The sequence below is a fragment of the Ctenopharyngodon idella genome, chromosome 12, assembly GCF_019924925.1.
Source record: "Ctenopharyngodon idella isolate HZGC_01 chromosome 12, HZGC01, whole genome shotgun sequence".
Lineage (NCBI taxonomy): Eukaryota > Metazoa > Chordata > Actinopteri > Cypriniformes > Xenocyprididae > Ctenopharyngodon > Ctenopharyngodon idella.
The window spans coordinates 30,063,663-30,078,768 of NC_067231.1; the positions used below are offsets into that span (position 1 = coordinate 30,063,663).

Here is a 15,106-nt window from a genome sequence, read left to right on the forward strand (position 1 = left end):
AGATTTTTTTAAAGAAATAAAAAAAAAATTTCAGCAAGGACACATTAAATTAATCAAAAGTGAGTTTATATTTCAAATAAATGGTGTTCTTAAAAATAAAAAAAAATAAAAAAATAATAATAAAAAATTATAAATAAATAAATAAAAATAAATTAAGAATCCTAAAAAAAATGATCACTACTGATAATAATCATAAATGTGTGTGTGTGTTTTCACCTGACGCTGTGGCTTGTCCTTGTCTTCCAGAGTTGTTCTGTTTAGCATTTCCGTGTAGAAGCTGAAACCAGTCTCTGAGTCTGTCGCCCAAATCTGCCAAATCCTGACCGGTGCAGATCTCTAGAGAGACAGAAACACCACGAGAGCCATAAACAATCACATGATTCTTATGGGTGAACTATCAGTGGCATATTAATAATGCAGAGGAACAATAAACTCACTCAAACGCATTAAAATTGCAACTAACTAGGCTTCATAAAACATGAAGGTTTGAACTGGCTCTGACAGCAGTGGTGTACATGCTCTGACCTGCTTTGGGTTCGGGTGAGGTCTCTGGATTCGTCTTGATCTTGGGTTCTGCTTTAGGAACTCCAGCAGTGACACAAGGACATAAACCAGAACACAGAACGGACAGATCCTTCCCCGCCAAACACGCCTGCTGCTCCAGCTTACACTGATCACACACACACACACACACACACACAGAGCTTCTGTTTCACTTCATATGAAATAGCTGCAGTGTGTTCACGTCTCAAAGCAACAACTCGATTCATAATTAAGCAGGTCTGAGAGGCTGAAGATGCTTGTTCACTATTCAGGATGGAGAACGAGTGTGTTCTCAGGGTCACCACCAGTCAGAAGTTCAGCGTTAATGTTCCTCATGATGTTAAAAGCCTTTTGATTATAAGACTTCTGCAGTGAAACTGATGAGGTGCAGCGGATATTTAAAGAGAAGCGTCAAGAAGGGCTCATCACACGTTACAATAAATACATTTAAAATAAAGTCAATGAATAAATACATTTAAAAGAAAATAAAAATATAAATTAATAAATTTAAAATAATGTAATTCTATAAAATAAATAAATAAATAAATTTAAATTAAATTAAATCTATAAAATGAATAATTAAAAAAATAATTTAAAATAAAGTAAATCTATAAAATAAACAAATACATTTAAAATAAAGTAAATTAATAAATACATTTAAAATAACGTAAAGTAAATCTATAAAATAAATAAATATATGTAAAATAAAATAATCCATAAAATAAATAAATAAATATAAAATAAAGTAAATCTATAAAATATATTTTAAATCATGTAATTCTATAAAATAAATAAACACATTTAAAAGAAAGTAAATAAATAAAAAAGTAAAAATAAGCAAATCTATAAAATAAATTAAATAATTTAAAATAAATCTATAAAATAAATAAGTAAATCAATTTAAAATAAAGTAAATCTATAAAATAAATTTTAAATCATGTAATTCTATAAAACAAATAAATGCATTTTTTTAAAAAGTTAAAAAAAATATATATATAGAAAATAAAGTAAATCTATAAAATAAATCAATTTAAGATAAATAAATTAAATAAATAAATTAAAGGAATACATTTAAATAAAGTTATTCTATAAATAAATACATTTTAAAAGGTAAAAAAAAAAATTATAAATTTAAACAAGCAATCAAAATAAAACACTTACTAAAAAATATTAAATATTTTATTTGTTTTACCTGCATGTCAACCGACGACACAGAACCGTGAACATGTGAATGTGTTATTAAATTATTAAAATATTAAAATATTAACTAGAATCTCAGGGGGACTACAAGTAAATATTTCAGCTCACAGGGGCTCGGCTGACGAAGAAGTTAGTGAATTCCTCCTCCAACATGTGGAAATTAATCCAACTCCTGACTGTCAGTGATGGAGCGTCACCTTCACAAACCCTCGACGCCCTTGTGACACACCTTCATCATAGAAATCGATGGTTTCTCGGACACAGTGTAAACTCCGCAGACCGCATGTGATGAAGGAGTCGACCGGCTCTCCTCCTGATGACTGTATTGATTCATGCACTGTTTTTAATTTTGACCTTGTGTGCAAGAGACAGAAAATTACCTCTCTCTCTCTCTCTTTCTATCTGAATGAGCAATCGTTGCTTCCCGTGGTCACCCCTATAAATATTTGATCTGGTTCCAGCACAAGCCTTGATGTTCTCACTGCAGCCTAGACGCAGAGTGTGTGTGTGTGTGTGTGTGTGTGTGTGTGTGTACCTGTGATGCGTAGTTGTGTCCGTCTGATCCGCACACAGGCGTTGAGGACGTCAGTGAACAGGGTTTACAGCTGTTAGCGTGCGGCTTCAGTCCAGACTGTCTGATTCTACAGAAAACACACAAAAAAACAAATCAACCGCCAGTTTCTGCTGTGAAATGTTGGACGTAATGGTGTGATAATCAATAACAAGATGATTTTGTCCAACAATGCCCTTTTCTTTAATACAAATGTAATGTTGCTCAGTATATACTGACAAAAGGAAGCAGTGCATTCTGGGATACAGTGTGAGATATGATACTGCACAACAAATGAAGCTTGTTAATGAAGTATAAAAGCCTGACATCTGAAATAACACTCAGAAAAATATGATTTCTCTGTTTGCATGCGTTTTTGTTGAGTATCATATTTGATACATCAGGTATAGTATGATATATTGAGAATATGGAGGAAAAACAGCTCAATTTTATTCAGAAAAATATGCAATTTGGTGCAGATGCGGAAATTGACAGATGTTTATATTGGCAAAAAATTAAGATAAAATTCTGTGTAGCAGATACTTGCATAAAATGCATATAAATATCAATATCTGCCAATAATTTGTCTTAATAAGTTGATATTTAAATGATGAAAGTAGTTTTAAAATATATAATGCAATGCAATACAATGATGATTGAGAGATGAACAAATAAACCTTCCTCAAAAGCATGATGATCATATTTGATACTCATGATTTTTCTATAAAATTATGTCTGGATAATGAAGTAAACCGAAGCTGCTTCATCCTGAAATATTACTAACAATATCAAAGATATTCTTACATTTACTTGATATAAATCAGTGCAGATTTCACAGATTTGAGAAGTTGTTGTTCCATATATATTTTACTAAAGATCAGCGATGATATGAGCTTTTAAAGAGTTCAATTGAAGATATTCCATAGAAGATTTAATGATCCAATCACACGTGCTGAAGCTTTATCTCTACAGATAATGGAGCATTTATGAATGAACGTCTATTTAAATTGAAGTACAAGTGTATGTACTGTAGTGTTGGTGGTAATGGTCTCTGTTCATTTGCTTCAGTGTGATATTAACCAGAGAACAGCAGAGTTTATGAACCCATTGATTTGTGTGACTTTTCATCATTTATATATTCCGCAGAGCTTTAGTGTAATCGGCAAAAACTAATGGGTCAGAACATTATAACCCGCCGTGTCCATATCTGCCAAGACAGTCGTTTGTCTCTTGTGTGTGTGTGTGTGTGTGTGTGTGTGTGTGTGTGTGAGAGAAAGTCACATGACCTCTGTTGCAGACAGATGGTTTGATCACTCATCTTATAAAAGAAGGAAAGTCTGCAGCCAATAGAACAAAACTGATTTAACCCTATAAAGCCTACCGTATTATATCTGATATGCGATTTTTAAAGACAATCACACTGCGAGCCTCAATTCCGATTTTTGCTCAGATCTGATTTTTGTGAATACCTGTTCACATTGTTGTTTTAAATGTGGCCAATATCAGATTTCCAGTGTGAACAGATCATGGTTCTGAACTGACCCGCCAGGTTTTTACCACAAAATCCACTCAATTGCTTCTCAAAACTAGCCCAATTGCGTTCTGTTGGGTATCCCGGTAAAAATTGCGTTCCAGGGGTTAAATATCACGTTAGTGCGGTCGCTTCAACCCACGGAGTTAAACAGTGAAAAAGTAACCCAATTCTGCGGGAAAATCACAGACTTGGCAACACACACAGTGCGCTGTCATATGGAAGTAAACACGGAGGGCATTAAAGTAAGCGATTACGCGTTATTTTATAGTGTGATCTGTCACGGAAGCTAGCCAAATTATGCGTAGGCAATATGAAAAATAAAGACAATTAAAGCTGCAAGCAGCATTTACCGGGGTTCAAGCATTTAAGGCCTTTAAGCACATAAAAAGGTATTATATTTTATTTAGCAAGCATGTAAACACTTTGGCCATAGATGGAAAAGACCATTTACAGCCAATACAGGCAATTCAGTAAGGAAAAACATAGTTTTTAAAGGTTTTTTGACAGTTATAGCGCCACCTATTGCCCGATCTCCACTACTTTTTTTGGATGTCCTCAGAGTGTGTTCATACATATGTGTGCCAATTTTGGTGAAAATATCTCATTTTGTTTTGAAGTTATAGACACTTATATATATGAGAGCATAAAAAATGACTCAATGCCCCTTCCTATCAAAACATATGTTTTTTAAAAGGTTTTTAACAGTTATAGCGCCACCTATGGTCCGATTTCCATAAAAATTGGCATGCTTCTTTAGAGTCATATGCTGCATGTGCTCACTTATTTTTGTGAAGTTCTGAGTTTTCGTTTAGGCTTTATAGGCTTTTGGGTATATTTAGCCACGCCCACTTTCTAAATGACCCGTTATAGCGACCCAAAGGGTAAAGTTCAACTTTTTTTTTGAAAATTATTGATCTAGAGAGTCCAGAGAATTGTCCTACACTAGTTTTATTCCGATCGGGTGAAAAACCTAGGACTAGTTCGCAAAAGTAGGTTTTTCACATATTCGCGAATAATTAATGAACGATTTGATTGACAGCATTGGTTCTTGAGGCAAAGTTGTTCAGCATGAGAAGATCTATCAAATGATATGCATATTCTGTGAATCACCACGTGATTACTGAGGCATAAAACTTGTTAGCGCCAACTAGTGTCCGATTTCTTTCAAAATTCTTACACACCTCTAGGGCCATGAGTTGAACATGCCCGCCAAGTTTTGTTTTGGTCGGCCTCCGTTAACCTTGTCTAATAGATGCTCAAAATTCATTGGCCGATGGCGGCCATGTTTTTTGAGATACGCCAATGTCCTCATAGACTATCATGCCCACTTGGACCAAGACACTGCATGCCAAATTTCAAGTCGATCGGACTAACGGTTGCGTAGTTACAGCTGTTTTCATATTTTTTTCAAGTTATAGCGCCACCTAGTGTCCAATCGACGCAATTATTTTATCGTGACCAAAGATTGAGCCCATACACACGCAAACCGAGTTTGGTGCAAATATCTCATTTCTTTCTCGAGTTATAGCCATTTTGAGCGCAGAATCGTGACGAATGTTGATCTCGAGTGACGTAAAAATCGCATGAATTTCAATATGACTGTTCACACTGCGGTCGCATTACAAAACATCTGACCTGTATCGGATTTAGTACCACATATGGAAGTGGCAAAAATCGGGATTAAAAAGATCAGATTCCATGTGGTTTGTACTGTTCACACTGTCATTGAGAAAAATAATAAATTTGAGCTGTTTTTTCCTCCATATTCTCACTATATCAGATTATATGAGCCATTAAAGGTCAGAAAGAATGTGGAAATGGTCATTGAAAACTTAACACTGACAATATGACTAGTGTTGTCAAAAGTACAGACTTCGATACCAAGTCGGTACTGAAATTTTAAAAATGTGATGCTTTGAGCGCTGTTGAGCGGATTCGTAAACACCTCTGATTGGCCACTGCGTTCACGCACTCAACATATATGTCTGTGATTGGCTACAATGATCAACGCACGAGAGCGTTTGAATCTATCCACGGACTGGTCCACTGCTATGGAAGGCCAAAAGGTTCAAAAACGTGAAATTTAACACGTTAACAATGAGTAAAATATGCGTATTTAGCACAGATTTAACAAATATTTAACACGAATTTCATGAGTTAAATACATGCTATTTACGCGCTGATTTTTCAAGCACAAACAACACGTAATAAGCGTGTGAAATACGTGTATTATAAGTTGTTAACACGTTAAAATTCAAGTGTTTTTGAACCTTTTGGCCTTCCATACGCTGATAGACGCCTGCTTTCAAACACTCCTGTGTGTATCTGTATAAGCGCTCGGTAAAGAGCGTCATTGATGACTATTTACAATATGCTTTTGAAGCGTTGATCATTGTAGCCAATCACAGACATATCTGTTGAACGTGTGAACACAATGGCCAATCAGAGGTGTTTGCGAATCCACTCAACAGCAGTAAGTGTCACTTTTTTTTAAATTTCAGTACCGACTTGGTATCAAAGTCAGTACTTTTGACAACACTAAATATGATGGAGACTCACCTGTGCTCCAGTTTCTTGCGGTTGACGCACATGGCTCTCTGGTAGCCCTGAGCCACACACACCTTATGACGGCTGCATTTCACCTTCTGACACGGATCCTTCGTGGTATCCAGACCTGCAAAAGCGGACAGTGAGATCCTGAAGGCCTGGAAGTGAACATGTGCATGACATGCACTCAAAATGTTTATGGTTAAATTAGTTAAATAAGTTTATAAGAGGATCTATTCCACTTTTCTCCATGTTCATCTGTCATTAGTGTGTGACGTTGCTGTTTGAGTCCCTCCCGCGGGAGTCATTCTCTATATCAGTGTCACTGTTTCTGAACTCCCTGAAACCTGAGTTTTCTTCCGGAAACAACACGTCACAATATTTCTCATTTAAATAATTCCTGCCCAAGGCATGAAACTAAAGTTGCGCTAGTCTTTTCTTCACTATTGTGATGTAGAGTGAAATGCTTCGCAAACAAGAACAAATGTAGGGCGGGGCTTGATTTTGTCTGTGGGGAATTGATTGGATGGTTGTGGTTTGCTATTGGTGGATCTCATGTGAGTGACAGGTTGCCCCGCCCTCGTCATCAGAGTTTTCTGCATTGCATGGTTTAAATTTATTTCATGGTTTAAACAAATTCACCAAAGAAATAAAGTGGGCAAACACCCTGTACTGTACTGTGTCCTTATAAAAGTTACAGGGATACGATACTCTAAATAAAGCAAAACAAGCAGATTTTACAATCTCATTTATGGAAAATGAGATGAATCTCTTTCTATCTCAGCACTGATTATGAATAATTCAAAACTAGACTAGAGGAAAGAAAAAAAAACTCAGCCCAGGAAAAAGAAGAAGATCAGGCTGGAAGCGGCATTTCACCGGAGAATATACCGTCTGTTTTCTGTGTGTGTCGGAAAACTGATAAACAAGACCACAAACAAACAACAACAGGCCAGAGACAGAACAACACACACGAACATAAATCAGAAACAGAGACGGGATCATCCATTCCCAAGAGAAAACACACGACAGAGAAAACATGTTTCCTCACAAATATTAGGAAAGACACTGCAGGGGTGGGAAAATATGGAACATGACGACTGTGATGATTATTCAGATTATTCAGTGAAAAACAAACTGTGAATCTGACAGGATGTTTTCTCCCTGTTCAAGTGTAACATAAAGCATCACGGTATTATCTTGGAAATAGTACAAGAGTTATTTCATATTCAATGGAATGTAAATACTATAATAGATGAATATGTAATCATTCAGTACCATAGTATTTATAGGATTTCCATGTCTTTTTACCAATTATTTTCCATGATATTTTCAGGTGTTTGTAGTGATACACTGATAATCAAAACTCTTGAAAATTACATTGACGGAACATTTAACTAACTAACTATCCATCTATCTTTTCATTTTAATTTTAGTTTTTTTAATGTTTCTATTTTTAGCTTTATTTTTAGTTTTAGTAATTTTAATACTTAAACTTATTTCAACTAGTTGCAATGGCAACATTTGTTTTTTGCATTGTTTTTTTTTTCTAATTCTGAAAACATCTTGAGTTTTCTGTAGTATATATAAATTTAAGTGTATATATATGTGTGTGTGTGTGTGTGTGTCAGACATGTTCACAAGTCCCTGCGGTCAAGTCCAAGTCAAGTTTTTAAGTGTTTAAGTGAAGTCTCAAGTCAAGTCTTTGTTCTATTTTTATCAATATATTTTTTTCAGCTAGTTGTTATTGTAATTAACAGCGTATTTAAATATCAAAACAGATTACTTTTACTTTAAAATTGTCTAATAAAGCACACAAAATACTACTTAAATCATTTCTATTACTTTCTAACTAATTATACCATTTAGAACCACAGCAAGGAATAAAGTGCTGTGTATTTTGAGCTATATGAGTTGCCGTAGTTTGCTGTAGATCTCAAGCAATGCTGGAAAATGTAGTCTTCCAGTGAGCGCCGGCGGTAACAAAACCTATGTATAGATAAGGGTTACAGTAAACAAAACAACGAACAACATTTCCATCTGTGTGTCTCGTTTGTGATAAAGCGATATAATAACGCACTGCGACTTAAACCGATCTGTGGAAATGAGTCGATGGACAGGGTCATAAAATGCGCATGGAAGTGTTCGCCCAATCCAAATACAATTTAACATGGTAAATCTAGATATTATATGCTTTATCAAATACTTGGGCAAAAATAAATAAAAAATGAAAAGGACATGTACTTCTTGAAAATGGACCACAAGCAAGCCTCTGTGCAACACCGCAGCTTCCCTTCGGATTAATTGATTGCTTTTCAAATGAAATGACAGTTTATCACAAGGTAAGTAGTAGTAAATAGAGAACGTAATCGGGAATGTCACGCCAAAAGACTATTTTTCACAAGTCCAAGTCAAGTCTCGAGTCAAGTCTCGGGGTAGTAGTTCATGAGTCGCAAGTTGTTTATTTTTACGACTTAAGTGCGACTCAAGTCCAAGTCGCAGACTCGAGTTTCCATCTCTGGTGTGTGTGTGTGTATATATATATATATGTTTTTTCTTTTAACTTTTCATTCATTAAAGGATTCTTAAAAATAAAATGTATCACGGTTTCCACAAAAATCTCTAAAAAAAATCTAAATACAATGTCGAGAATAAAATCATTAAAGTTTTTTCTCGAAAAACGATTTTATTTTCAAAATTTAACGAATTTATTCTTGACATTTTATTTAGACTTTTTTTCCTCAAAATTTAATAATTTTTTTCTTGAAACACAGCAACTTTATTCTCAAAATTTAATGAGTTTATTCTCAACATTTTATTTTGACTTTTTTCTCTAAATGTAACTTTTTTTTTCTTGAAACACAACGACTTTATTCTCAAAATTTAATGATTTTATTCAACATTGTATTTCGACTTTTTTTTTCTCAAAATTTAACGAGTTTTTTTCACGAAACACGACTTCATTTTTAAAATGAAGAAGTTTATTCTCAACATTGTATTTCGACTTGTTTCTCGAAATTGAACTATTTTTTTCATGAAACACAATGACTTTATTCTGAAAAATTTATTTTTGACAATTTATTTCAACTTTCTCAAAATTTAAGGAGTTTGTTCTCAAAACAATGACTTTATTCTCGAAATTTAATTATTTTATTCTCAACATTGTATTTTGACTTTTTTTTCTCGAAATTTAACTATTTTTTCTTGAAACGCAACGACTTTATTTATTCTTGACAATTTATTTAAACTTTTTCTCAAAATTTAACAAGTTTTTTCTCGAAACACAATGACTTTATTCTCAAAATGAAGAAGGTTAATCTCGACATTGTATTTCGACTTCTTTCTCGAAATTTAACGAGTTTAATTTCGCATTATAATGACTTTAATCTCGAGATGGTTTTATTTTTTTATTATTACTTGGCCCTAATCCTCTTCTGTAGGGATCAATAATATTTTTTTAAAGAAATTAATTTTTTTTTTCAGCAAGGACACATTAAATTAATCAAAAGTGAGTTTATATTTCATATAAATGGTGTTCTTAAAAATAAAAATACATTTAAAATAAATAATAAATAAATGGCTGGAGTAATGATTCTGAAAATTCAGCTTTGATCACAGGAATAAATTACACTTTACTATATATTCACATAGAAAACAGCTATTTTAAATTATAATAATATTTCACAATTTTACTGATTTTACTGTATTTTTGATCAAATAAATGCAGCCTTGGTGAGCATAAAAGACTTTCAAAAACATTTAAAACAATCTTACCGACCCCAAACTTTTGAACGCTAGCGTAAATCACAATTTTTGTGAAATCATGACATATACATGTGCTCATCTGATCACGCTGTTGCCGTTTATTTTATGATAATGACCTTCTTACTGTACATTATCACATATTCACACTGCCAAACACAGAACAGCAGCAGCATCTCACGATCGCTCAGCTGAAATCACAGCTCTGATGTCTCTATTCCACTGTCAGTCAGTCTCTCTCTCTCTCTCTCTCTCTCTCGGGTTATTACGGTCAAACCCCATGAGGAGAGTAATGCCAGTGATTTTTCAGGGCTCTGTGACCGCAGACAGGCCGAACCATCTTTGGCTCTCCGCTCGGAGCTGCGCTGGAGGTGTTTCCATAGAAACATGAGCACGGCGCAATTTCCGCACTATGATTTGTAGCACACTTACAAGCTTCATAAATTTATGTAGCTCCTTCTGAAAGCAGCCGAGAGCCTCGGAGGAAAAAAAAGAGTGTAAAGCGTCGAAGGTGTTTGATTTAACGCAGGAGCTCTAAGCTGCCCATCCATCCAAATCCACTCGTTTTTTTTGGCGTATTTATCACTGATTCCCAAAGGCCTATAATGACAGCTACAGATCGTTAGACCTTCATATCCCAATGTATGGAGAATTGTGGCTGCACACATATTTATAATGTTAAAACACTATTATGGTGGAGTCACAGTAAAAACCTTCAAATCGGTTCATTTGACCAAAGGGAGCTACTGAATTAAATTATGCAAAGCCGTGGCTGTAAAAACCTCCGGAATGAATCAAGATCCTCGTTTCGCCCTTTTTAATCTTCGCTCTCAAACAAAAGCCTTTTCTGATCCACTATCTGATGTGTGTTCAGTCCCGCTGGCCCTGTAATTACTGCCACATTAGACGGGATTTCAGACAGTAATGTATAATTGTCCGCAGGTCGTTAAGTCAATATGACATCACTAGTTTAGAGTTAATGGCCAGCAGCAGAGACATTCTCCAATAATGGAGCTTTTAAGGATTCAAGGAATGAAATATTCACTGTAAGTAGCATGAGGGATTTTAACAGAGCAGCTGAGTCAAACATGTCTTGGGATAAATATGAAAAATGCAACCGCCAGAAGAACTAGAAAAGAAATGTTTGTCAGAACTTTACATGTTTTACACACTCACCGCAGGGTCGAGTCTGATCTGTAAGTGTTACAAAAGCATCAAATGTCTGCATTTACACTGTGAAACATTATTAAGCCTATTTTAGTAACATCATTAATTGTTTGCATTGTAATATTTTAATAATGACAATTTTCTTATTATAGTAATGTGAATATGAATTTTTTGTTTACTATAAAATACTATTTTTTTTAGTGCTATCAAATTGATTAATCGCATCTAACATAAAAGTTTGTAAATATGTGTGTGTGTGTGTGTATACACACACACACAATATGTTTACAAACTTCTGTTAATGCGATTAATCAATTAGAATTTTACTATAAAACTGTAATAAAGTTTTTTAGTTCTGCCGAATCGATTAATAGAAATTAATCGCATCTAACATAAAAGTTTGTAAGTGTGTGTGTGTGTGTGTTTGTGTGTGTGTATTTACAAACTTTTATGTTAGATGCGATTAATTGCGATTAATCTATTTGAATTTTTTGTTTACTATAAAATACTGTAATACAACATTTTTTAGTTCTGTCAAATCGATTAATCGTAATTAATCACATCGAACATAAAAGTTTGTAAATGTGTGTGTGTGTGTGTGTCACACATATTTACAAACTTAAGTTAAATGCGATTAATTGCGTTTTTTTGCTTACTATAAAATACTGTAATACAACGTTTAAGTGCTGTTAAATCGATTAATCGCGATTAATCACAATTAATCACATCTAACATAAAAGTTTGTGTGTGTGTACACATTTACAAACTTTTATATTAGATGCGATTAATCGATTTGAATTTTGTTTACTATAAAATACTGTAATACAAAATTTTTAGTGCTGTCAAATCGATTATTCGCAATTAATCGCATAGAACATAAAAGTTTGTAAAAGTGTGTGTATTTACATTTTTAAAAACTTTTGTCAGGTGCGATTAATTGCGATTAATCGATTTGAATTTTTTGTTTACTCTAAAATATTGTAATAAAGTTTTTTTAAGTGCTTTCAAATCAATTAATCGCGATTAATCACATCTGACAAACGTTTTTTAAAAAGTGTGTGTGTACAAACTTTTATGTTATATGCGATTAATCACAATTAATCAATTTAATTCAGTTAAATTCAAAAATCAGTATAAATAAAATTCATTTAGGCAAAATATAATGGTGTGAAATGTGACTTGCCACAATAAAGAGCAGTGGAGAGTACGTTACGTTACTCACTTTCATCAGAACCCTGTGGACTTTCCAGCGTCCGGATGTAGTCGTCCTGATGAGAAACACAAGAGAGAAACCATAATATATCACATCTGTGACGTAAAACAAAACGCATTAGAAATCAGGTATTTTTCCCTCATCTAGACGTGATCGTTGAAATGTTCCTTTGTTTCTAATAAAATTGCTGAACATTTATTAGACACAATATTTTAAAATAAAATTCAGTTACTACACAAATTGTGTACATTTTGCTAATGTTCCCATTATTTCAGAATGTTCTCTGAATTTTAAAAAACGTCCATTTTTTTAAAACTTTTTTTCTTAGTTACGCGAATGGTAAGGAAACATTCCGTTTTATCATTCTGTTACAGGGAATGTTACTTTTGAATGTTCTCGGAACATTCTGAAACAAGTAGCAACATTCAAAAATGATCAACGAACATCCAACTAAAAAAAAGTTCCATGGATGATGTATAAATGTGCTAACTTTCTGAGAACATTATTAAAGACCAGATAACTTTGAATGAACGTTCCTGGAAGAACTTTGAGAGAACCTTCCCAGAACGTTAGCCAAAGTTCTGAGAATGTTGAATGGCAGTGTCAGTAAACCAGAACAGGTGCCGTCGGGCCCCTGAGGGCCTCCCTCTGAAACGCTGACCTCACACAAACACATCACGGCACACACAGATACCAACCTCCACTTCCTTCAGCGACGGGAGGCAGGTATAGAGAAAAGGGAGAGAAAATGAGATGTAAATTTAGAAACACATGAAAGAGGACAGCTCTGCGCTTCACATTTGCTTTAATTGTCATCTATTAATATATGATCTGGGAGAATATGAGCCGAGGGATTTCCCGCAGGACGCAGTAAGTCTCCGGGAATTACTGAATAATAAAATCAAATAAAATTAAATAATGAAATAAAATAAGGTTTTACAGAATCATTTAATCAAAAATTAACATTCTGTCATTATTTACTCATTATTATATCCTTCTAAACCTTCGAGTTTTTTTTTTTCCACTGAAAAAAATACAAAAGGTGAAGGTCCTAATATAAAATAAAATAAAATATAATATGTTTTAATGAATCATTTAATAAAAAAAAGATTTTTTTTACACTGAAAAAATACAAAAAGTGAATTTTTAAAGACTCATGTAGATGTTTATTCCAGTAAATTTTATTTATTTTATTTTATTTTATTTTAAATAAAATAAAATAAAATAAAATAAAATTTAAAAAAATAATAAAGAAATCATTTAATAAAAAAGGATTTTTTTACACTGAAAAAATAGAAAAGGTGAATATTTAAAGACTCTTTATGCAGAAGTTTATTTCAGTCAATTTAAAATAAAATAAAATAAAATAAAATAAAATTGAATAAAATGTTTTAAGGAATTGTTTAATAAAAAATTTTTTACACTGAAAAAATACAAAAGGTGAATATTTAAAGACTCTTCATGCAGATGTTTATTCCAGTCAATTTTATTTATTTTATTTTAAATAAAATAAAATAATAAAGGAATCGTTTAGTAAAAAAAAGTTTTTTACACTGAAAAAAAATAAAAGGTGAATTTTTGAAGACTCTTCATGCAGAAGTTTATTCCAGTCAATTTTATTTAAAATAAAATATAATAAAATAAAATAAAAAAATATGTTAAGGAATCGTTTAATAAAGTTTTGGGTGTTTTTACACTGAAAAAATACAAAAGGTGAATTTTTGAAGACATGCAGATGTTTTTTTCCAGTCAACAACAGTTTCAAGCTATAAAAGTGACCAAAAGCATTTTAAAAGTATCGTAACAGTAGTCAGAGCTGCAGCAGAGAAGATTTTCAGCAAACAGTGACTTAAATTTGTGTTTTGATTTTTCCTCACACAAAGCATCAGAAAAGATTTCATTCCTTATCAAAAATATGTACTATAAGATTATAAGATCAAGCGGTTTGTTTAGAATAATGTGCAAAGATTAAAACGTCACAAAGAGACCAGGAACATGCATGAAAGTAAATTGTGATTTCAAGTTGACTCAAAATGCTCAGGGTTTTTCTAATGCATGAAATCTGGAAAAACTGTAAGACGTGAGTTTGCCCTTCAGAAGACTGAATCAAACGCTGAAGACAGAACAGTGAAAGTGTCATCAGACACAAAGAGAGCGACGGCGGCTCGACTTCAGCTCAGATTTCTCATTATAACGTTGTCGAGCTCCTGGAGCGAATCCTACTGGGAAGCTCTGCTGAAATTTAGTTCCAATAAAATTTGCATGCTTCACGCTGCGCTGGTGCTGCACATGCATACTAATCTGACATTCACTCATCCGCATGTGCGGCTTCTGCCAACACAATCAATTTGTGATTTTGTAGCATTTAGAGCTGTACTGTTCAATTAGATGCAGACAAAGCCCTCGAGAATGAGCAAAATGTAAAGCAAAGCAGAAAAGAACAGATTGACACCAGTGCTCGATCAATATGGGTTTTTCAGCGGCTGCTGCCAATAGTCATATCTGGAGATCAATCTCATAATGTCCAAATATCTGCTGATTAATCGGACGAGGGTCAAAGTTTGGCTGGTTAGCATGACTACATCAATAA

The 15,106-nt window shown here is 33.5% G+C and overlaps 1 protein-coding gene across 1 annotated transcript in view; it reads right to left on the reverse strand.

Moving 5' to 3' along the window:
• LOC127524045 (testican-2-like) overlaps positions 1-15,106 on the reverse strand; it is a 40,063-nt gene that overhangs the window by 5,753 nt on the left and 19,204 nt on the right. Inside the window, exons 2-6 of the mRNA XM_051915356.1 lie at positions 12,526-12,571; positions 6,387-6,501; positions 2,279-2,384; positions 526-670; positions 217-336 (exon numbers count right to left, since the gene is read on the reverse strand). Coding sequence (XP_051771316.1) covers positions 217-336; positions 526-670; positions 2,279-2,384; positions 6,387-6,501; positions 12,526-12,571 — 532 coding nt within the window. The remainder of the gene's footprint in view (positions 1-216; positions 337-525; positions 671-2,278; positions 2,385-6,386; positions 6,502-12,525; positions 12,572-15,106) is intronic.